The sequence below is a fragment of the Tachysurus fulvidraco genome, chromosome 15, assembly GCF_022655615.1.
Source record: "Tachysurus fulvidraco isolate hzauxx_2018 chromosome 15, HZAU_PFXX_2.0, whole genome shotgun sequence".
NCBI classification, from domain to species: domain Eukaryota; kingdom Metazoa; phylum Chordata; class Actinopteri; order Siluriformes; family Bagridae; genus Tachysurus; species Tachysurus fulvidraco.
This window is the reverse complement of record NC_062532.1, coordinates 6,936,483-6,960,399: the sequence shown is the minus strand read 5'-3', so window position 1 is coordinate 6,960,399 and position 23,917 is coordinate 6,936,483. Positions and strand designations below refer to the sequence as shown.

Sequence of the window (23,917 nt, the reverse complement as noted above, 5' to 3'; positions counted from 1 at the left end):
TATAATCTCTGTAAAGTTCACAATAAGGACATTAACATCTTAGACAGCATCTTAAAGATTGTGTATCTTTTATTTAAATTATAACCAACACTTAGCTAAAGTTATCTGAATTCTCAGTGAGCTTCTCCGCCAATCTGTGGGCTCTTTGAAACATAGGTGAATTTGCGAAATTAGAAACTTTCCTCACATATCGTCTTTAACATTTGGACGGACTGAAGTCACCGACTCTGAATGCAGCTTTCTCTGTAAATTTTTCATCTGTTTATATAAAAGTTCAAGGCAGTTACACTGTGACACTGTTATCTCTCTGACAGAGGAAATGGGCCGGACTCTCTATCGGACAAGAAGTGGAAGGTGTGAATAATAATGATAATTAAATCATTCTTGGTTTAGAGTACTGTCCCTTTCATCTATCAAGTTACAAAATGTTTCTACAAAATTTCTCCCCTGATTTTAGTATTAAACTATAACTTTGACAAATCGAGGCAGTGCATCGGCGCAATGATGATCGAGATCGACTTCCTGCAAAAGAAAAGCACCGACTCATCTCCATATGATTCAGACAAAATGGCGAGTGAATTCATTCAGCAGTTCAATAACCAGGCTTTCACCGTGGGACAGCAGGTACAAAATAATCAATTAATTATTTATATTTTAAACATGAATAACTTAAAGGCTTATAATCAAATTGATATTCATAAAGTGAGGTGTCATATGCACTAATTACCCTCTGTTTAAATGTTGACAAACAATGTGAACACACATTAAATAATGCTCAGTGAATCTATTACAGTAAGTTACAAAATGTTCTTAATGTTGGTCAATGTGGATTTCAATTCAGTTTATTGATAGTGTGAATGATTTTTTTTTTAGGTTAAAAATCAGTTGATACAAGTGTTTATTACTTTGGTAATGATAATTATATTTATTAGAGTATTGTTACTGAATAATGTGTTAAATAATATCAGTTAATGGAAGCTGTAAGTAAACTAGTATTTCTTTTTCTTCTTATTATTATTCATATTATTATAGTATGTATAGTAAGTAGTAGTATTGAACATGCTGATTGTGTTTGTGTGTGTGTGTGTGTGTGTGTGTGTGTGTGTGTGTGTGTGTGTGTGTGTGTGTGTGTGTGTGTAGTTGGTGTTTAGTTTCTGTGATAAACTCTTTGGCCTGCTGGTGAAAGACATTGAGGCAATGGATGCGAGCATACTGAAAGGAGAGACAGCGACTGGAAAAAAACAAAAGGTCTATATCTATCTATCTATCTATCTATCTATCTATCTATCTATCTATCTATCTATCTATCTATCTATCGATCTATCTATCTATCTGTCTGTCTGTCTGTCTGTCTGTCTGTCTGTCTGTCTGCCTGTCTGTCTGTCTGTCTGTCTGTCTGTCTGTCTGTCTGTCTGTCTGTCTGTCTGCCTGTCTGTCTGTCTGTCTGTCTGTCGTTGATACGATTTAATAAAACCAGTCGAACCTTAACAGCAACCTGTTTGTTTAACCACAGTGCAATTGTTTTACACCTTTATTTCTGTTGATTTTGTATCTCTTTCTTATCAGATTGAGATCGGTCTGTTGGTGGGAAACAGTCAGGTGATCTTTGAGAAAGCAGAGAATTCCTCCCTTACACTCGTTGGTAAGATTTGCTTCATGAAGACGGATGGAAACATTTGCTTAAATCTCAAGCACTGAAATATTTACTATTTATCCTTTTCTTTGTCATACGTCAGGAAAAGCCAAAACCAAAGAGGCACGTCAGACGATCATTAATCCAGACTGGAACTTTGAGCGCATGGGCATCGGTGGCCTGGATAAAGAGTTCTCAGACATCTTCCGGAGAGCGTTCGCCTCGCGAGTCTTTCCTCCTGACATAGTGGAACAGCTGGGTACAGTCAGTCTTCTTACCGTCCATCTCCTCCTGTAGTCTACACTAGTTTGCATCATTCAGTCATATAAAGCCTAAAGTCCATGACTACTAAAAATCCTGTATTAGTTATTATTTTTGTATGTATTTTTTTATTATGAGGAAGGTCAGGCGAAAGCTGAACACGCACCAAAGAGAATAAAGATTGTCCCATGGCAATTTTTCCCCACACTTTAAACACAGTTTAAACTGTGTCTATTAGTGAGTGTGCTTTGTCTGTCTCACTCTGTGCAGGATGTAAACACGTTAAAGGCATCCTCCTCTTTGGTCCTCCTGGTTGTGGTAAGACTCTGATGGCAAGACAGATCGGGAAGATGTTGAACGCACGAGAGCCAAAAGTCGTAAACGGACCAGAGATTCTCAATAAGTATGTCGGAGAGTCTGAGGCCAACATCAGGAAACTGTTTGCCGATGCTGAGGAGGAGCAGAAGAGGGTATGTAACAAATAAACATGAAAAACATCGCTCAGTTAACTTCCAAGGAGAGAAATGTTCTTAGATTTGCCCTTTGGGATGGAGCCTTAACCTTGATTTGGTTGTCTTCTCTCTCTTTCTGTGCATGTGTGTGTGGTAGCTGGGTGCTAACAGCGGGCTGCACATTATCATCTTCGATGAGTTGGATGCCATCTGTAAGCAGCGTGGTACAGGAGCAAGCAGCACCGGCGTCCACGACACTGTGGTCAATCAGCTGCTATCCAAAATTGACGGTGTGGAGCAACTCAACAATATCCTTGTTATAGGTATACAACACCACACACAGACACACTACACTACACTACAGTATGTAACAATGAGCCTCACTCTTCATTTAATTCACCGCACACTAAATATAATAAAGTAGAGTTTAATCCCTCATTGAACATCAGCAGCTTAAAACTAACTACTGTCACACTTCTCATATGTGTCTGTTGTTCTTGTACAGGAATGACTAACAGACCTGATCTGATAGACGATGCTCTGATGAGACCTGGCAGATTTGAAGTCAAAATGGAGATCGGTAAGACAATAGATGATTGATTTAAATAAATAAATCAACCAGGTTTTTTTTCTCATCTCTCATGTTCTCTCGTTCCTGTAGGTCTGCCGGATGAAAAGGGTCGTGTTCAGATCCTGAGCATTCACACGGCTAAAATGCGCGAGTTTAAACTGCTAGCAGAGGATGTTGATTTGAAGGAACTGGCAGCAGAAACGAAGAACTACAGCGGTGCTGAACTGGAGGGATTAGTGAGAGCTGCTCAATCAACCGCCATGAATCGACACATCAAGGTTAATAACGCAGCACAAAGAATAGCAGCACAACATACATAGCATTGTAACACTATAACGTACCCAAAGCAAAAATATTTTTCTTTAACAGCACATTCTAATTCTTCTGTATGTGTGTGTGTGTGCTAAGGCCACAGCCACAGTGGAAGTAGACCTGGAGAAAGCTGAGAAGCTGAGGGTGTGCAGAGACGATTTTGTGGGATCGCTTAACAACGACATCAAACCTGTGAGTAAGATGCTGTATTACGACTCCTGGTCCTGTTCTTTCTCTTCTCGCTCTGTGTTCAATCACATCGATTTTGTCCATTTGTTCCAGGCGTTTGGTACGAACCAGGAGGATTATGCGAGCTACATCATGAACGGCATTATTAAATGGGGCGATCCAGTGAGTCACGTGCTGGATGATGGAGAGCTGCTGGTTCAACAAACCAAGAACAGCGACAGAACTCCGCTGGTAGCCGTGCTGCTTGAAGGTCAGGATAAATCACATAACACATAATAAAACGATATATTTAGAAATATAAAAGATTCAAAAAAGTATCAGCTAGTATTATTGTATAATGTGTGGAAGAGTTTTGAGTCAAGACGGTCAGTAATATTAGTGCTTAGATCTAGTGTTTATATCAGCTCGTCATTCTGAGTGGATTTAGCAAATGTTAGCTGGATATTACTGTGTGTAGGACTGTTTAGCATCTTTATCTCGACTTGACTCACTCTTCAGGTGTGGATTTGTCCATGAATTTGCCAGATTTGCATCTGAGAATGGAATTATGAGTCTGTTTGTTAGATACACCAGACACTACACGCTGACTGACCGCTTTCTTGTTTATGAAATTATATAATATAATGATAATATCATGTGACCTTGAAATGATTTTCAAAGTGGCAAATAAATAAATAAACCAGCAATGTTTGTTTGAAAGAAAAACATTTAAATATTGATTAAGTTAGCTTTCATTCTCTGTACAGATTCACTACTAGACAAAATATCCTGGCTGACAGGAACTTTCAGAATAGTTGTTGTGTCTATTGTTAATTTTTTGTGTCTGATATTTAGGTCCTGCTCACAGCGGGAAAACGGCTTTAGCTGCTAAAATTGCAGAGGATTCACAGTTTCCCTTCATTAAGATCTGCAGCCCTGATAAAATGATCGGCTTCTCTGAGATTTCAAAATGCCAAGCCATCAAAAAGGTCTGTTATTACCTGTAATATTGTATAAAATATTTGATCATTTGATCATTCAGGAACTGAAATTGATTTTTGGAATAAAATAAACATTAAATGTATAAAAGTACTGAGAGAAAAGTTTAAATCACTTTGAGGTCACAGAAGTGGTCTGATCTCGCACACAGTGATCTCAGCCTCAGTCAAATCCTTACTTCTTGCATGGAAACATCTTTCTTTACTGTGTGTGTGTTTGTGTGTGTGTTTGCTATACAATACAGATTTTTGATGATGCTTATAAGTCCCAGCTCAGCTGTGTGGTGGTGGACGACATTGAACGCCTGCTCGGTGAGTCTCACTCACACCCTGCTTGTGCCTTTGTGTTGTGGTTTAGATTTCACACTTTTTGCAAACTGATCCTCATTTCCTCATAATGACCCACAGATTATGTTCCCATTGGCCCGAGATTCTCTAACCTTGTCCTCCAAGCATTGCTTGTTTTACTGAAGAAAGTGCCACCTCAGGTGTGTATCACACATCTCTGTAACATTCTCTTTAATATTTTGTGTTTGTATGGGTTGTGTATAATATGTGTTTGATGTGATAATGTCTGCAGGGCCGTAAGCTGCTCATAATCGGCACCACGAGTCGTAAAGACGTCCTGCAGGAGATGGAGATGCTCGACGCCTTCAGCACCACTATACACATCCCTAACATCAGCACCGGAGCTCACCTGGTGGAGGCGCTAGAGGTCTTTTATTAACTATACTCTGCTCTCTGGGTGGGAGGGATGTGACACATACTGTATGCCAAAGAGTTTGTGATGTTACATAAGTTATGTCAAAGCATCTGCTTCCCATATCAGAAGAAGACAGTAGGTGCTTTCATGCAGTTAGCCAGTGGATGAGAATAGGCTAACTTTTAACATTAACTCGTTCAGGTGTTGTAATCTGATATAATATAATCTAATACTAAATGGTCACATAATTTCTAGGTGTAACCTGCCCCAGGAATTGTGAAGCACTTCATGAAATGGTGAATCCAATATAAACAATGCCAAATAAAATAGTTAAAAAATAAACTAATTCAAGTTACTAATCAAAAAATAAATGCCATTCAACCAATGCCACTAATTCAAATCCAACACACACCCAAAACAAGTTAACCAGTTAACATTATTATCTTCTAAGCTGTTTATTTCTGTTTAATTCTACACAAAATAATGAACACATATGAACATAAAATAAATTGAGTAATTATGACTGAATGACTGATGAAGGTACAATAGATCCACAGTAACCTTTTTCTCTACACAGTAAGAGTTGGGGCAATTGAAGGTCCTCTGATAGGTGGTAAAACCAGTATGTGTGTATGTGTGTGTGTGTGTGTGTGTGTGTGTGTGTATAGTTGTTGGGCTGCTTCACGGATGCAGAGCGAGCGACTATCGCCCAGAAGGTGAAGGGAAAGAGAGTGTTTATTGGAATTAAGAAACTCCTCATGCTCATCGAGATGTCAATGCAGGTATCTTGTTTATAAACTTTTACTCACTTGGTGTTGAGACCATGCAGACTAGCAAACATCAAGTGCCGAGACTGTACTGAGTTTAATGCAGTGTTATCACTAAAGTATGTGTGTTTATCTGCAGATGGAACAGGAATACCGTGTCAGCAAATTCCTCATCCTGCTCCAGGATCAAGGGGCGTGAGTACTCGAAAATTTCTCTCTCTCTCTCTCTCTCTCTCTCTCTATATATATATATATATATATATATATATATATATATATTATATATATATATATATTATATGTTAATTGTATTTTATTTCAATATTCAATCCTTAAAAGTGGGATCTCTCAAGCTGAAAAAATGCTACGTTCACACATACAGTGATTTGAATTTCTGCGAAAGGCTAGTCGATGAAGTCTATGAAGTCTCTAGTACTGTTGGCGTTCTTACTACTCCTTGCCCTAACAATAATGTTTATCAGAGGGTGGCGCGTAAATGAAACATTCTTGAGGGAGTTTTGGTTTGTGTATAGAATTCAGGAGTGTTTATCTGCATCATTTCATACGAGATGTGTGCTCTACTCTCTTCACTCCCATTGGTAGACACTGCAATAAGTTGCAAACATATTTGCATAACGTTCAACTTTTCTCAGATTTGTCATGTCCCTGGAAGTCGGCAGCTCTAATAGAAAACAAATGATTTCCGGTCGCTTTGTCGCTGCGAGTTGCTGTATGTGTGAACATAGCATTGTTGTTCCATACCTATATTCTGTGGTCCTTGTTGATGAGGCAGCACAGGAACGTCATGTTCTATAGGATTTTTTTTCCATTAACTTAACACTATGTTGTTGTTATATTCTCACATACTTTAAATACAATTTTAAACAATACCAAAACACAATACCAAAGAGAACATTTATGTATAGCATTAAAGATATAGATTGTAATGTAATTTCCAGCTCTTATCATTCAGTGGATCATAATGAAGTTTCTGAAGTGTGCTAATAGGCACAATACTAACAACAATACTAGTAGGTGGAAAGGTTTGTCAGTGTTTTCACTGTGCAAATAGTTTGTGGGGAAAATGACAGACTGCTCCTCTGGTTTGTTTTTGTAAATGTTATAATCATCAGGCTGGATGAGGGCAATCACATCCGAATTTAACATCTCCCTGCCTTCTGGTAAGACAACTGATCAGAAAAGTTTTAGAATAGATATAGTAGAAATATTAATGGGTAATAATATGTTTAAGTGATTAGTTTGGGATAAATACTGAACTCCCTCTGAGCTTTAACTGTAGTTAATTCTGTCATCATATCATCTCATTAAGAGGCTCATGTTACACAACAGGTTTCAGTTCAATATTTAAACTGTGAACTGAAGAGGAATAAGATGGAAAATACCAAAATACAAATTTTGTCTAGAAGCACAGTATTTCTGTATTAACACTGTAGTGTACTCAAATATACGGGCAAAAAGCTGTCTTTTGTTCATCAGAACATCAGAAAACATCTCTGCTCAAGCCACAATGAACAAAATGAACAAAAACACCTTTACTCTTTTTCCCAGAGGCCTGTTGTCTTACGCCACAGCGGTGGTTTATGTGAAGCTGATATGAAAGTAGACACTCAAATCTTAATAGAGTATAAATAGAAAATAGATACAACAATTCAAATGAGTCAATTTCCAGTAACGTCCCAACATCCATATGTTTGACATTGTTATTGGAAAATTGAGTAAATAGAATTCAAATAGAAAAAAATAGTGGATTTAATTATCATCATCATCCACCATACAAGTAACTGGAGCAACTTACTGTAGAAGATAATAATTGAAAAATCCACATCAAATTTACAGCAGAATACTTTCAACACAGCGACAAAGAGACGCTTGATAACTGCATTACCGTGTCGAACGAAGTGTGAATTTTTATTTCTGCTCCTCTTTCTCATCAGAGATCTCGGCTTCTAAGAGGAACGAGCGGAGCCCCGACTCGCACCTCTTCTTTTTCTGGGCCCTTCGTCGTAAAACCCTTCACACACACATGCCACAGTATGTGTAGCGTCTTGTGCTTTGTGAGCTACTGTTCTAGATATTTAAAAAAAAACACTAAAAAGATATAAAGATGTAAAAACTCATCACAATACACACTATTCTGTAGTTGCGTGTGTGTATGAATGTGTAACATATACAGTATATACAGTATATATATATATATACATATATGAGCCTAATATGTGCGTACAAATTTTGAAATCTAAGTGGATAATTGTGTTGTTACACACACTGACGGTATACTGTTACATTTATGACTTTGAATGGAGTGTAAGTTGTGGAGTACAGTTACAGAGTGTGTGTGTGTGTGTGTGTGTGTGTGTGTGTGTGTGTGTGTGTGTGTGTGTGTGTGTGTGTGTGTGTGTGTGTATATGTTAGAGCTTTAATCAGGACTGAAATGTTGAATGTTAAAATGTCGACCTTCTATCTGACCTGACCCATCACACTTTTCTCTCAGCTCTTGAAACCATCATGGAACTGTGTAACCGAGGAACTTAAGTTTTCTAGTTAGACTAAAGTGCTAACTCTGAGGTTTTAAACAGCATGGCCCCTCAAAAGCACGTACATGTGATACGATACGTGTCCAAGTTCAAGGCTTTTCATTTATATTTAAAACTGCATGATTTAAACTCAAATGTGCTCATTATGGAGCAAACAATGGCAGAAAGGGACAAAATGCAAAAAGGTCGAACGAATGGTTTAAACAGTCAGCTCAAGCTCTAGTGTGTTTGTATATGTGTGTGTCACATATGGCATTTTGACAAGTATAAGATGAACATCCTGAACCCTAATATCTCTCTCTTTGTATTGTTCAATGTCCCTCACTCTCTAAATCATAAATGTTTGCGTGCGTGAGATTTTAATGTTGTTTGCCGTGCATTAATATTGTTTAGTAATGATCAATGATAAGTTTTTTCTTTAGCTTGTGTACCGCTCAGTGATTAGTGCTTGAAGTTCACAAATGTGAGGTCAAGAATATTAATGATCTTTGTGAATATTAATGCTGTATTACTGCAATAAACGCACAAACACAAACCATGGCTCAAATTCAGTTATTCTGGAAATCGATTAGGAAGTCTCCAGAAGCAAACCAGAAATAAATAACCACGTTTACGTCCAAAATGCTGTTTCACCACATCATAGTGGTAGTGTTCATAACCATAACCCCGATAAGGATGAAGCAGTAATGAAGATGAAGGAATATCTTCAATTCAGAAGAAAAAGTCTGTATTTTTCAGAGCACAGAGAGGGTTACAGGCCTTGATTAGGGGTCCAACAGCTTGGCAGCATTGGGGCTTGAACATTGACCTTCTGATCAACAACCTAGAGTCTTAACTATTTAGGTACCAATGTAGAAGGTTTGCATACACATGCTTACATGTGCTTTTATTGATATCAAAGTTACCTTCAGCTTTATCCTGGTTCATAGTGGATTTGGATCCTGAGAGTCATTTGACTCCATTATTTCAACTCTGGGGGCAATTTATTATAGTTTAATTTATTGCACTTACAATTTTTGGGGGGAGGCAGGAGAAACTGGAGAACCTGGAGGTAACCCACATGACCATTAGGAGAAAATGAGGATCATGAAAATCAGACCCGAGGATCGAACTGGGAAGCTGGAGCAATGAGACAGCGATGTGACCAACTTACACACCACTTTAGAACCCATCTGACAGTAAACATTCAAAATGTGAATAGTCTTGTGAACACACACACACACACACACTCCCACAAACAAACTCCCACACACAGACGCACGCACTCTCACACGCACACGCTTATTAACGTGTATTAAAGTTCTGGACACGTGGATTCAGCTTAGGGTTGCCACCCGTCCCGTGAAATACACACGTCCCGTATTTACAGGCAAAATGACGCGTCCTGTATCAAATCAATACGGGACGCGATTTGTCCCGTATTTTACATAGGTCCACATTATACAGCATCCCATGCAAATCACCCCACCCGCATTGTGTGGAGACGCGTCCTATTCTGCCCCTGATTGGGTAATACTCGTTGCCATCGTTGGTTTGATTGATTTGTTTTAGGGTTACGGGCCGTGAATCACGGCCAATCAGAGTCAGAGGAGGGCGGGACGCCCTCACTTTTCTTCAGCCCTGCTTTTGTTGTGCAAACACCCCCATCACCTGTGAGGCCTGGCTCATTTGCATTTGTTCACTCAGAGTAGCTCAGATCCAAAGCAGGCCAAACCTTCACGGCCTATCTATACAAAATAGTCTGTTTTATTTATATAAAAAATTTGTGTGCTAAGGTTTGTCATTGCCATAGTACATATCATATTTATATAACCCTTGTGCAGACCTGGGGTCTATTTGACTCATCTGGAAAGTTTATTGTGCCATAACTTGGGTTTCCTTCCACATATTTGCCTGAAATTTACCAGGATTGTTCCAAATTATGAACTTTGAACTATAAAATTCATTTTGTCAATTTTCGTTGAACTATGTGTTCGTAAAATAAATACATTACTCCTCGAGTCCTCTCGAGTCAATTTGACTCGGCCACATTTAGTGGGGCAATAGGTCACACTTTTGCCCTTTTCAGAGCAATGAACATACATACAGACACAAAAATGCACACATAAAATGTTCACTAACACACACACACACACACACACACACACACACACACACACACACACACACACACACACACACACACACACACACAAATTGGGCATTGCATTTCATTAGGCCTCCAGAAAAAAAAAAAGGCCACACATTTGTAAATATTTGTATGAGTCATTAGGAGTGTGTATGGAACAGTAAGAGTGTGTATGAGACATGAGGAGTGTGTGTGAGATATGACGAGTATGTATGAGACACGAGGAGTGTGTATGGAACAGTAAGAGTGTATATGAGACATGAAGAGTGTGTATGAGACATGAGTAGTGTGTTTGAAACAGTAAGAGTGTGTATGAGACATGAAGAGGAGTGTGTATGAGACATCCCTTTCTTGGGAAAGAATGAAAAGTTGCTAATACATGAATTAAATGAAAACTTGCTAACACTTCAGTCTCCAATGTATGTTTGTAGACAAATGTCATAAGCTGAGTGAAGTTATGGTCCATGGCTTTTGACATGTTCTTACACATACAGAATAAAATGGTCATTTCATTTTCATTGGCCATCAATGAATTATAACACCAAAAGTGAATTTTGAGACGGAACAAGAACCCAACATGCCTCCACAGAAGCATTGGAATGCCCAGTGCAGTAGCAAATCGCTCATGCTTCACTGCGCAAGCTGGACCCTGGGTGACTGGGGTACTTTCCCAAGTAAGGAGATGCATTGCAGACATATTTGGTCTCCAAATGGCCATCCAGAACTGATCCCAAATTTGTCTGGCTTGGTTGCGGTATACTGTGTGAATGGACAACAAACCATGGTAGGGAACAGCTGTTCATCTATGGTCATGTGTTCTCCTGGAGTGAAACTCTCAGCACAGTTCTTGTTGAAGCGTGTCCAGATGTCGGAGACCGCAGCAAATTTGTCTGTTAGAAGGTGTTTCATAATTGAAATGAATCTATCTCTTGGCATTGTCTCTTTGAAAGCCAGGAGATTGTTTTGAAACCATTTTGACTATTTTTAATGTCAGTAAATAATAAAATCTGTTTTTTTCCATGTCAAATTGACCTTAATGCTTATAAATCAAAAATTCTACAATGATCACCATTTTGTGTGATCAGCTTACATCTGTGAACATTTTACACTTGTTATGTCTTAGGTCTATTTTGCCTACCAGATGCCATCTCCTCATGTCTCATACACACTCTTACTGTTCCAAACACACTCCTCATGTCTCATGTACACTCCTCATGTCTCATACACACTCCTCATGTCTCATACACACTCTTACTATTCCATGCACACTCCTCATGTCTCAGACAAACTCTTCATATCTCATACACACTCTCACTGTTTCAAACACACTCCTCATGTCTTATACACACTCTTACTGTTCCATACACACTCTTACTGTTCCATACACACTCTCACTGTTCCAAACACACTCCTCATGTCTTATACACACTCTTACTGTTCCATACACACTCCTCATGTCTCATACACACTCCTCATATCTCATACACACTTACTATTCCATGCACACTTCTCATGTCTCAGACAAACTCCTCATGTCTCATACATACTCTCACTGTTCCAAACACACTCCTCATGTCTTATACACACTCTTACTGTTCCATACACACTCCTCATGTCTCATACACACTCTTACTATTCCATGCACACTCCTCATGTCTCAGACAAACTCCTCATGTCTCATACACACTCTCACTGTTCCAAACACACTCCTCATGTCTCATACACACTCTTACTGTTCCATACACACTCCTCATGTCTCATACACACTTCTCATATCTCATACACACTCTTACTATTCTATGCACACTCCTCATGTCTCAGACAAACTCCTCATGTCTCATACACACTCTCACTGTTCCAAACACACTCCTCATGTCTTATACACACTCTTACTGTTCCATACACACTCTTCATGTCTCATACACACTCCTCATGTCTCATACACACTCTTACTGTTCCAAACACACTCCTCATGTCTCATACACACTCCTCTGCTAGGCAAAGGCATATCAAAAGTGTGAAATCTTTACAAATGTGTGGCCTTTTTTTTTCTGGAGGCCTAATGAAATGCAATGCCCAATTTGTGTGTGTGTATGTGTGTGTGTGTGTGTGTGTGTGTGTGTGTGTTAGTGGACATTTTATGTGGGCACTTTTGCGCTGAAAAGGGCCAAAGTGTGACCTATTGCCCCACTAAATGTGGCCGGGTCAAATTGACTCGGGAGGACTTGAGGAGTAATGTATTTATTTTACGAACCCCTAGTTCAACAAAAATAGACAAAATTAATTTTACTTGCAAAGTTCATAATTTGGAACAATCCTGGTAAATTTCAGGCAAATACGTGGAAGGAAACCCAAGTTATGACACAATAAACTTTCCAGATGAGCCAAATAGACCCCAGGTCTGCACAAGGGTTATATAAATATGATATGTACTATGGCAATGACAAACCTTAGCACACAATTTTTATAAATAAAACAGACTATTTTGTATAGATAGGCCGTGAAGGATTCCATGTCACACAGAGGTTTGGCCTGCTTTGGATCTGAGCTACTCTGAGTGAACAAATGCAAGTGAGCAAGGCCTCACAGGTTATGGGGGTGTTTGCACAACAAAAACAGGAGAACAATGGAGCTGTAGGGGTGCTAGTAGATGTGAGGTCGAACGATTGTACGCAAATTTGCGCAGATTTAGTAATTAAGCAGTGTATGTTAGAGACAGAATTGAATCGCGCCCTCTTGTGGCCGCTCGTTGACAGTGCATTTAATAAAAAAATAACGTCATGTATTTGTGTTGTTACAATTGCCGCTATATTCTGTCATGATTTAATAATTATGTGTTACATCCTATTTTTTGCTTGTTTTCTAGATTATACATCTTGCCTCAGCTCGGATTATTACATGTGCTAGGCGCAGTAGTATGACGTAAGTGCAGCGACGTGCCGGCGCTGGTGACGTGTCTGTGTTGATGTGTGATGCCGTAATGGCGGTGGATATCACTTTGCTGTTCAAGGCGAGCGTGAAAACAGTGAAGACGCGCAACAAGGCGATCGGCGTCGGACCGGAGAGTCCAAAGGATGAGCTCTTACGGAGAAACAGACCGAAAAACAGCTTCTCCAGCAAAGCCAAAGAAGTGGTGAGGAGCTTGTTGTGCTAAATGCTAAGTAGCTTAGCCTCGCTGTATGAAGGTAGAACTACAGTGTGAATGGATGACAGCAGTGTTTATTTTGTTTGTGCTTCTTATTCGTGTTATTTGTGTTTTCGCGCCCCGAATTACACGTGAAGCACAAGCTAAATGTGACTTAGAATAAACAGAAGTGATTTAAGGTGTTTTTCGAGTTTTTTAAGCGCAAGCGCGCGTACACACACACATACACTCATATACATACACACACACTCACATAGACACAGACTCATTTACACTTATACACACACATAATATAGATATAATGTTCCCTTTATCGCCTTCTTTTCTTGTTTCTTCTGTGTTTAAAGAACAGATTACTAAATTCCAGAGAGGGAGGTGAAGACAGGAGAAAGGGAGAGTCAGTGGGAGAAGTGGTCATGAATCTTGTTCTGTGTGTGCGCACGCGCGCAAGAGTGTGATTCTGTAATAAATAAGATACACTAAATTGAATTGAGAAAAAGAACAGTGAAGGTGTGTGTGTGTGTGTGTGTGTGTGTGTGTGTGTGTGTGTGTGTGTGTGTGTAAAAAACCTTCTGTCTGTCAAGCAAAACTGATTCACCACATTTGTTTTTCATGTAAAGATAAAATCGTGTGTGACCGAGAGAGAGACCCCGAAAGGTAGAGAGGTAAAGTGGGGGTCCCTGATGATGAGATTAAACGCAGCCAGGCAGACTGTCTCCTTCAGCCCCCCAACACACACACACACACACACACACACACACACACACACACACACACACACACACAGTCTGTTTAGTATTACTTTGCTCTTTAGAGACTTAAATTACTGGTGCAATTGATCCCTGTGACCTCACGCTGAGCTGTGGGAATCAGACACACACACACACACACACACGCGCGCGCACACACACACACACACACACACACACAGAGGACAAGACGCCCACGAGTCTGAGCTGCTGCTTTACTGTGTCTGTGGGTGGGGGCATGTTTTTATCAACCAAATGTCTCCAAAAGAATAGGAATATCTGGCAGTTTTGACCTCACAGAGACATTAGGTTGATTCCCATGAGGGGAAAAAAAGCTAAAAACCAAAAAAAGTTCACATGGGTTAATGTTAGGGTTAGTTTTTTTGTGTAGGCTGGAATTCATCGGTTGTATTAATAACTATGATGTTAAGACAACTTCTCCGTCACTGTCCCCGTGTTCCACTCAGAAGGAGGAAGGAGTTCGGCTTGTCATATTTTGAACAGATGTGAAGAAAAGTCTCTGGGATGCAATCCTGTAATTCTGTTCACTGAGACGGAGCTCTGTCACTCGGTTCAAAATCCTGCAATGACATCATAAGCCGTTCTGGAGAAAAAATGCACTTATTGTACAATGAACATATAATGTTATTATTTTCTTCTACTTGTGTGCAATTAACACTGATTGTTCTGACTGTGTAATTGTGTTATTGAAGCAGTTCCACCCTTTAGCTAGTAGACACTGTGTTTAGTTATTTAACACACAGCCACCATCAGAGTCTGTGTTTTTTTTCAATCTGAGGTCTCTACCTCACCTTGTTCCTCCCTCATTCCCTCATTGCTGCCTTTTTTCGCTTGGTCTCTGTTTCTCTGGTTTTAGTGGTGTAAAAAAAAAAAGATAAATCATGCCAGATCTTTTTTTTCTATCTTTAATGCGATATATTGATTAACAGCATTCAAGTACAAGCAGAAACATGATCAGGGAAGTAGCAAGAGACCTCGGGGGACTTTAGATGGACTGCAGGAATAAACCTGCAGGTCCGACTGAGCTCTTCTGAGTATTCTTCACCTGTCTATTTATGGGGTAAGCTGGCTAAGGGGGAAAACAACAACTCCAGGTTTGCCTAAATGAATTCACACCATGTGGCACAACTTGGTATTGTCTGATTGTCTCACCAGCTTTTCCTCCATTGATCTCCATAACCACAGTGAACCATGGTGGTGGGAGCATCCTGCTCGGGTGCTGCTTCTCTTCAGCTGGGACAGAATGTCTGGTCCAAATAAAGGAATGAATTGCTCTAAATGCCAGTCTGTTTTAGCTCCAAACCTTCCCGGAATCCAAGTCAACACAGGATCCAAATCAGCAAATCCCCTTACAATTTGAAAAGAAAAACAAAACAAAAACAAAGAGTGCTGTAGTACAAGCAAAAGCTGTTTAACAAAGTGTTAATTAAGGGGTGTACATATTTATGCACCCAGCTAATTCATCTAGTTAGGGTACCCCCCCCCCCAACTTAAAATTCTTACATCAAAAGTATTAAATGCTGAATTGAATTGATTTCATCATCTAAAACAAAATACAACAAAAAATGTATTTTTGGTAACATTTTGTATCCAATTAAATTTTTGCCTTTCAAGCAAACAGACCATCCCGAATATAGAATTCAGCAGCATTGTGGAAAACACTAACTGTATTCAGTGATAATTTGTCCATTTGTTAAACCACATCACAATATTGGACATTGAGATCATTGATAAGTGGCAACAATGGTAGAGTTTATTTAATTATTTTATAAATATTGTTAACGGCAAAAAAAATGTAACGCACATCGATACAGGACAGTCGCATGGGCTTCATTTAAATTACTGTTTTGTTTTATTGTGTTTTTTTTGTCTCTATTGTGTGTTTTAATCTGTAAAAACAGTTCAGTTTGAGGTATGGATGTCTTTTCTCCTGTTGGGGAAGGTTATGGTGTAAGCATATAGCCTAAAGCTTTAAGAATGCTGACATAGGGTGAGACACACACACACACACACACACACACACAGTTTCAGTGTTAGTGTGTAATTGGAGTCGTTGAGGTGGTGCAGTAATTCAATAAACGGTGTGATTACGGCTGTTAAACACTGACACACTGAGCTCTGTAAATAATCCTGCTGTCAGCTGTCAAACTGGGTCTCTCTGAACATAGCTCTGTGTGCGTGTGTGTGTGTGTGTGTGTGTGTGTGTGTGTGTGTGTGTGTGTGCGTACACGATCCGTTCTGTAATCTTCCTCACAATTTCTTCTTTTTATAAACCTATGTCAGGCTCTAACTTTCCCCTTGTTTGTTTTTCTAGCACACTTAATTGAAATGAATTGAAATAATTTCCTGAAATATTCAGTAGAAGTATGAATAACAGCTTACAGTTTGACTAGACCATGACGTTCAGTATGAGAGTTTAACCGGGACGGCATGCAGAATGTCTGTCTGCAGAAAAAACCTCTGCGTTTAATTCATTCAAATTCATTTCACCCTTATTAAATCTAGGGAGGGAATGAACAGATAAAATGAACAGTTTTACAGTTAATACACCAGTTTGTTTCTGTGTGACACTTATTGATTTCATTGATCTGTCTTTAGATCTCCAACATCACCAAGCTAAAGGATTTCCTGCTACAGCACAGGAAGGACTATGTGAATGCCGGCAGGTGAGCCTGAGATTCGATCTGCAGGTGTGAACTTCCTGTAACTCACTCGTTATTTCTTAAGAGAACATCTACAGAAAAATACACAGCAGTGGCTGTCGTACACAGTATAGCTATCTAAAACACAGCACGGGTGAACAAATGCCAGCCCTGTCTCCCACTAACCCCCTTGCACCCCCTTTTAATTGTATTATTCAAGCAGTTATGATCCCAAGCGATTAGGTGCCCTATTAAGTTATTTAACACACAAGCACTTTGAATCTGCTGTGTATTTTTGTGTATTTTAAAGTCCTTGAAAGGCTCCTCATAACACACACACCCCCTCCCCGAAATGAACTTGGATCAAAGAGGAATGGCAGAAGGAAATTAAAATGAAAAATACATTTAGGGGAAAAAAAAAGCCTCCGAATGGGTCACAGCCGCTGAAGTGAGACAGAAGTGTTAAATTGAACTGAGGTTAAAAGCTGTGTGTCAACATGGTCTGTCATTTTAACCCAATTTAGTATGAAACGGTTTACATTCTCGTGTGTGTGTGTGTGTGTGTGTGTGTGTGTGTGTGTGTGAGAAGTTTACTCTCCTCAGATGTGACTCATATGACAGATTGTGAGAGAGACCAGATTGATCAGGACGCTCAGATTTTCATGAGAACGTGTTCGGATGCCATCAAACAGTTGAGAACGGAAGGTAAACACACACACGCACACACGCGCGCGCACACACGCGCGCACACACACACACCAGTGCGCCAATAAAGACAGGAGCTTGTTGCATTTCAACTTACATTTCTTTCTCATTTTAAGTCATGAATATTTATTTTATATTGAAATGGTTGTCTGTTTGTGTGTGTGTGTGTGTGTGCGTGTGTGTGTGTGTGTGTGTGTAGCAGAGAAGACGGTGATTTCTGCTCAGATGAAGGAGCATCGTGGGGCTGTGCTGGACTTGATAGAAGTCTACCTTAAAGGTACTAAAACAAACACAGTCCAGATATTTTTTTTCTTTGCTTTAGTTTATTACTGACACCTACTGCATACCTTATTGTTTTGGCTTCCCCATCATCCGCTTGGAGCTTTTCATGGAACTGTTTCAGAACACATTCCAATAACCTGTTAAGTTTGATATTATATTTTATTTTGTCATTCTACCAGAATGTGCTCCTCTGTTTCTGGCACAAAATGCCTCTCAGACCCAATCCCAGGCCTGTCCATAATTGCCCGAGTTGAACTTAAACTTGTCTGACCCAATATCAGTCTAAGCACTTGCAAGATTTGTTTGTTTAAAAAAGGTCTTGAGTCAGGAGAAACACTCACATTCATGCTGACACCTTCACTCCCTCCCAGGTTCCAGAGCGTGCTGGTGAACCCTTATCCCACATTAGTGAGCCAAACTTCCACCCAGGCTCATTAATTCTCACTTGGTTCATCTAGGGTACCATGAGCGGTTTTTCTGCTGGAGTATTCCTTCTTCACATCTCTCATATCTCTTTAATAGTGATGGGGCATTAGTTGTAACATCTTTGCCCATCTTCTTCCCATTTTATCATTACAGGATTCTCTGTATCCTGTAATGATCCTATTCTATTAGTCATTGTTTATGGCATGCTGTATGTGCTCTCTGGGGGCAGAATTGCTGCAGGTCAATAGGTACAGTACATTTCATGTTAGTCAACCTGTCAATTCTGTATAGTTTTGTTGGGTAATTGAGGGGTAGTAGCAGTGTCTGTATCAGACCTTGTTACTGAGCCAGTCTCTGAGTCACAAGTCCTACTAATACCTAGAGGTATTTCCAGAGCACCAGTACTATGTGCCTGGCCAATGGAATTCCAAAGGGCCATCAACCTCGCTGTCGTGACAACGGAGTCCAATATTCTACAGGCTGTTCAGAAGATACTTTGCCTGACCAACGCTGCCTTATCTATCATTGGATATTGCTGTCTCCACCTTGCAGACTTGATGCTTGATGCTTACTACTAAGTCTGTGGAGAGGATACAAAACATTACAAGTTAAGCCTGTTACTTTTCCCATTGGGATTTTGTTTGGGGAGCTCTTTGTGTTTTACCATCTTTGTGATAATTCAGGTGGTTATATGCATCTTTCTCTGCTCTAGAGTCTGGCCCAACACTCCCCAATATGTTGCAGCTATGACGGTGTCCTTTGCCATGATATATTCTGATCAGCTGCTTTTTCAGAGATCAGTCCCCTAATTCAGCCTTCGACATTTGTTCGTTTGTTCTCGAGGCCAAGAAGCTTTCATCCTCCTGGGATTTTACCTTCCTGACACGTGTCTTGTGCTGAAACCAGGATCCTGTTCATGTGAGATTCAAGCTCGCGACAGAGTATCCTGCTATCAGATCCTGTTGTTGATCCTTAAGTGTAAAGTATTACTAACCCTGATGGTGTTTCTTTGCGCACCTTTATGTCTTCAGGCTTCTGTGGATTTGTTGTTCCCAAAGGCTTCTTGTCCTCTGATGCCCAAAGTGGGATTTCTGGCACTCTTGAAGAACAATCTATGAGAAGAAGTGTTCTTGTGTTAGTCAAGTTATTGCCAAGTATCAGTGAAATTACTGATTGTGAACAATATGTAAGGAGGCTCTTTCCTTGTCATGTGGGCCTTGTGACCTAATATAATCTATCCAGCATGCATAGTTACATAAAGTATTCTCAGTGAGTTTATATTGGTTAGGGTCTCTCTCTCTCTCTCTCTCTCTCTCTCTCTCTCTCTCTCTCTCTCTCTCTCTCTCTCTCTCTCTCTCCCCCCCAACTTTTTGAACAGAAATCAGATGGATAAACAAAGCTAATATACTAAAAACAAGACAAAACGAAGAAAGAAACGAGATAGTCGATAGCTCCAGTGAGAAACGATAGCAAGTACATTCACAGAATCTTCATCTTTCTTTTCTTCGTCAGGTTTACTATCCATAATTCATTAATCAAAAAAGACACTATCTGATTATATGCTATATAAATTTCCTTCAAAACGGTGAGCAGCCTCACTGACTCATTTCACAGATGCACTACAGAATGATTATTGTCTGGACGATATGTCACTTTTGTAATATATGCTAATAGATTTATTTTTATTTTTTTAACAGTTTGTGTAACTTGTAACTTGTGCCATTCATATTACACAAGTGTGGGTTTATGCGTTTTTGCAGGCGTGTGTAAGCTGTACTCGGAGCAAAGAGCGATCCGTGTGAAGAGAGTGGTGGATAAGAAGAGGCTGTGAGTCATACATCACACTCATGGCACTTGTGCTTTATTGTGTATACCGTATGGTGACGAGACAGTTCTGACCTTTTTTCTGCTTGCTTGTGTGTTCAGGTCTCGGCTGGAACCGGAACATAAAATAAAAATGGGAAAACCTCAAAGCGAAGATACGGAGAAAACCGTGTCAGAGGAAAGCAGTGGTAAGGCGCAAACAAACCTGGCCCAGAAGACATGGCCCTGGAGATTCCTTCCTTAAACATTCAAAAATCATTTCCTTTGAGAGAACTCCAGCATGTGAATGATTTGTCTTTTCTTTCTTGAACAACACTATGTTAAACCTCAGGATATATTGAGCTTTCCTGTGAATTAGCTGTTAATAAAGAAATGATACGGTTTTAGAATAAAGACCTTCTGACCAATCGGATTGGAGCATTCAAAAATGTACTGTGGTGTAAATACAGATAAAAAAAAAAGCATTAAATTGTTGAATGTGTGTCTGTGTATTGATGGTTGTAGAGAAGCCAACGTGTGATATTGGTGTTGACCTGTGGGAGGACAGCAAAGTGGAGGACGATCTCTCTCCTGAGGAAATTCAGATGGTATATGAAAGCACACACACACACACACACACACAGTTTGTTGCATTGTGTTTGTTGATGTGTGTGTCTATGTCCAGTTTGAGCAGGAGAATCAAAGGCTGGTGAGTGAGATGAATAGCCTGGTGGATGAAGTAAGGTAAGATAAACACACACACATATCACACAGAATTTATTGTATTCTATTATAGAAGCAGCCCTACAGACATTAGTTTGGTTCAGAGTGTTTTTAATGTTTGGCAGTCAGTTAAGTCAAGAAGGCCTCACATAGCAGAAGTAGGATCTGTATGGGAGAGTAACATATGAAAAGCACCACTGAAGGCTCAGAATAGTGTATGTAGGATCTGGCTTGATGACAGAAGTAGGATCTGCATGAAGGACACAAGACAGCAGGAGTAGGATTTGGGTAGACAGTACAGCTCAGGATGGAGAGAATAGGATCTGGAGTGAAGGAATAGGATCAGAAGTGGGAATAATATCACAGAATGACAGAAGGCTCAGGATGTCCATATTAAAGGCACAGGATGGCAAGAATTGAGGGTTTAGGATGGAAATAATAGGATCTGCATGAAAAATGCAAGACACAAGGAGTAAGATCTGGAAAGAGCTGAACAGGGGCAGCAGCTTGTGGGCCTCAGAACAGGAACAGAGGCTAATATTGCTTGGGTTAGCTTTAGCATGGTGGATACTTTAGTCAGGAGCTTTTTCCCAGATGAATCTACCACAGATTCCTGTTTTGTTCACTAAGACATATCTAGCCTGTGATGAACAGTCTCTGTACTGATCTTAATTGTTTACAAATGTCTGTGGAGGCTTCAGTAAAGAAAGAGTTAATATTTGTGTTTACAGGCAGATTGAAGGGAAGGTGGTGGAAATCTCTCGGCTACAGGAGATTTTTTCTGAGAAAGTTCTGCAACAGGTGTGTTTGTGTGTGTGTGTGTGTGTGTGTTAGTGTGTGGGTGCATTAGCTGTACAGTATTAGAATTAATATGTCTCCTGTCTGTGATGTAGGAGACCGAAATCGATAATATACATCAGCTGGTTGTTGGAACAACAGAAAATGTTAAAGAAGGGAATGAAGACATTCGAGAGGTGAGAAACACACATTACAGCATATAGACACAAATCAGTTTCATTAACAGTGGTTATACTTGGTACATCAGATGTGTTCTCACTTCACACATCCCCTAAACTCATGATACAATTTATTAAAATGTCATTAACATAAACCCTGATTGCACATGACACACGTTACATATTCTGAAGTATTACACATTACAGTGACATTTGCATCTTTATCCTTCAGGCGATTAAGAACAATGCAGGTTTCCGTGTCTGGATCCTCTTCTTCCTGGTGATGTGCTCCTTCTCTCTGCTCTTCCTGGACTGGTATGACAGCTAAATTCTGAGAATACATCCACTAACATCCAACCGGACATGATGCCAGATGGGACTGATGATGCTAAGATGCTTAAGCTGAATCCACGTGTTTTTTTTTCCAATTGCTAACACACAATTTTTCAAACTTTTTTTTTTATAAATTTTATCAAAATAACACAATTCACAAAACCACACACCCAAACTGCAAGATACCTTGTATCCTGCAAAATGAAGCACTGCAACTGAAACTACACAGTATTATCAAAATCAAACTTTTGCATGAAATGGCACACACTTCATTCATATTACCAGATTTTTGCCTAACCAACTACACACTGTTGGGCATAACGCGAAGCACCCCATCTTTAGTATGCTTTGCCATAATACTAAAATATGTATCAGATAGTTCACATGCACAGAAATATTTGCAGATACACACACATGCTGTTGCAACATTTTTTTTTTTTTTTTCCACTACAGTAAACAAGTCAGTGCAACATATGCACAGCAGATATATTTACATGGGACTGAGCAAAAATACTTACAAAAAACAGTAAACTGAAAATGAAAATTTCAGAAAAAATATTACAGTAAAAAAAAAGAGGCAGGAAAAATAATTCGGCAGCATCTTGCTGCACAGTCGGGTCTGGCCCCAACGGCTCGTCAACATCAAAAGAGGCATGCACACAAAGGGCTGCCGGTCGTATACCTTCCACTGCCATGCCGAAAAGAACCTTTCTATGGGGTTCAGAAATGGTGAGTATGGTGGCAGAGTATAGTTAATAAAAGACCTCTAGCGCCTCCACCAGGTGAGCTCTGGTGCTGATGTTAGGGATGTGTATAGTGGTGCTGAAGGCGTCGAGCATCTCCATTTTCTGCAGGACGTCTTTACGACTTGTGGTGCCGATGATGAGCGGCTTACGGCCCTGCAGATATTATCACATCAAACACATATTATACACACACACAATATTAAAAAGAATGTTACAGAGATGTGTGATACACACCTGAGGTGGCACTTTCTTCAGTAAAACTAGCAATGCTTGGAGGACAAGGTTAGAGAATCTTGGGCCAATGGGAACATAATCTGTGGGTCGTTATGAGGAAATGAGGATAATCAGTTTGCAAAAAGTGGGAAATCTAAAACACAACACAAAGGCACAAGCAGGGTGTGAGTGAGACTCACCGAGCAGGCGTTCAATGTCGTCCACCACCACACAGCTGAGCTGTGACTTATAAGCATCATCAAAAATCTGTGTTGTATAGCAACACACACACAAACAGTAAAGAAAGATGTTTCCATGCAAGAAGTAAGGATTTGACTGAGGTTGATATCACTGGGTGTGAGATCAGACCACTTCTGTGACGGTTCAAGTCCACCTCAAAGTGATTTAAGCTTTTCTCTCAGTACTTTTATACATTTAATATTTATTTTATTCCTAAATCAATTTCAGCTCCTTGCCTAAGGACTGTACATAAAATGATCAAATATGTGTTATACTATATTACAGGTAATATATACACACACATATAAAATGAAAGCCATGTAAATGATAGGAATATCCAGAATGTTTTTCTTTATTAAAAAGTGAATTGCAATTCTCTAGAAAA

The 23,917-nt window shown here is 39.6% G+C and overlaps 2 protein-coding genes across 6 annotated transcripts in view; both read left to right on the top strand.

The window, feature by feature from the left end:
* nsfa (N-ethylmaleimide-sensitive factor a) overlaps positions 1-14,240 on the top strand; it is a 24,848-nt gene extending 10,608 nt beyond the window's left edge. Inside the window, exons 4-23 of one of the 3 annotated variants that reach the window (XR_007137920.1) lie at positions 315-354; positions 458-624; positions 1,141-1,248; positions 1,567-1,642; positions 1,737-1,892; positions 2,165-2,364; positions 2,504-2,669; positions 2,852-2,926; positions 3,008-3,195; positions 3,326-3,421; positions 3,512-3,668; positions 4,253-4,386; positions 4,641-4,707; positions 4,804-4,883; positions 4,976-5,110; positions 5,767-5,880; positions 6,005-6,060; positions 6,999-7,046; positions 7,821-8,287; positions 14,204-14,240. Coding sequence is in view for 2 of the 3 variants with exons in the window: in XM_047800812.1 (XP_047656768.1) it covers positions 315-354; positions 458-624; positions 1,141-1,248; positions 1,567-1,642; positions 1,737-1,892; positions 2,165-2,364; positions 2,504-2,669; positions 2,852-2,926; positions 3,008-3,195; positions 3,326-3,421; positions 3,512-3,668; positions 4,253-4,386; positions 4,641-4,707; positions 4,804-4,883; positions 4,976-5,110; positions 5,767-5,880; positions 6,005-6,060; positions 6,999-7,029 (2,046 nt within the window). In the remaining variant the exon portion in view is untranslated. Of the gene's footprint in view, positions 1-314; positions 355-457; positions 625-1,140; positions 1,249-1,566; positions 1,643-1,736; positions 1,893-2,164; positions 2,365-2,503; positions 2,670-2,851; positions 2,927-3,007; positions 3,196-3,325; positions 3,422-3,511; positions 3,669-4,252; positions 4,387-4,640; positions 4,708-4,803; positions 4,884-4,975; positions 5,111-5,766; positions 5,881-6,004; positions 6,061-6,998; positions 7,047-7,820; positions 8,956-14,203 lie in introns of those variants that run through there. The other 2 variants (XM_047800812.1, XM_027171923.2) reach the window with 2 other exon arrangements.
* LOC113659234 (syntaxin-18-like) lies at positions 13,419-23,917 on the top strand. 3 transcript variants are annotated; one of them, XM_047800813.1, is made up of 11 exons: positions 13,419-13,681; positions 17,062-17,129; positions 17,695-17,810; positions 18,013-18,087; positions 20,279-20,345; positions 20,445-20,530; positions 20,847-20,929; positions 21,007-21,065; positions 21,776-21,845; positions 21,938-22,018; positions 22,233-23,917. In XM_047800813.1, exons 1-11 carry the CDS (start codon positions 13,514-13,516, stop codon positions 22,326-22,328), a joined length of 969 nt encoding a protein of 322 aa, XP_047656769.1. In that variant the 5' UTR covers positions 13,419-13,513; the 3' UTR covers positions 22,329-23,917. The 3 variants fall into 3 exon arrangements, with proteins under 3 accessions (XP_047656769.1, XP_027027706.2, XP_047656770.1); XM_027171905.2 differs by having other exon boundaries at positions 13,427-13,681; positions 18,010-18,087; XM_047800814.1 differs by lacking the exon at positions 13,419-13,681 and having other exon boundaries at positions 17,062-17,153; positions 18,010-18,087.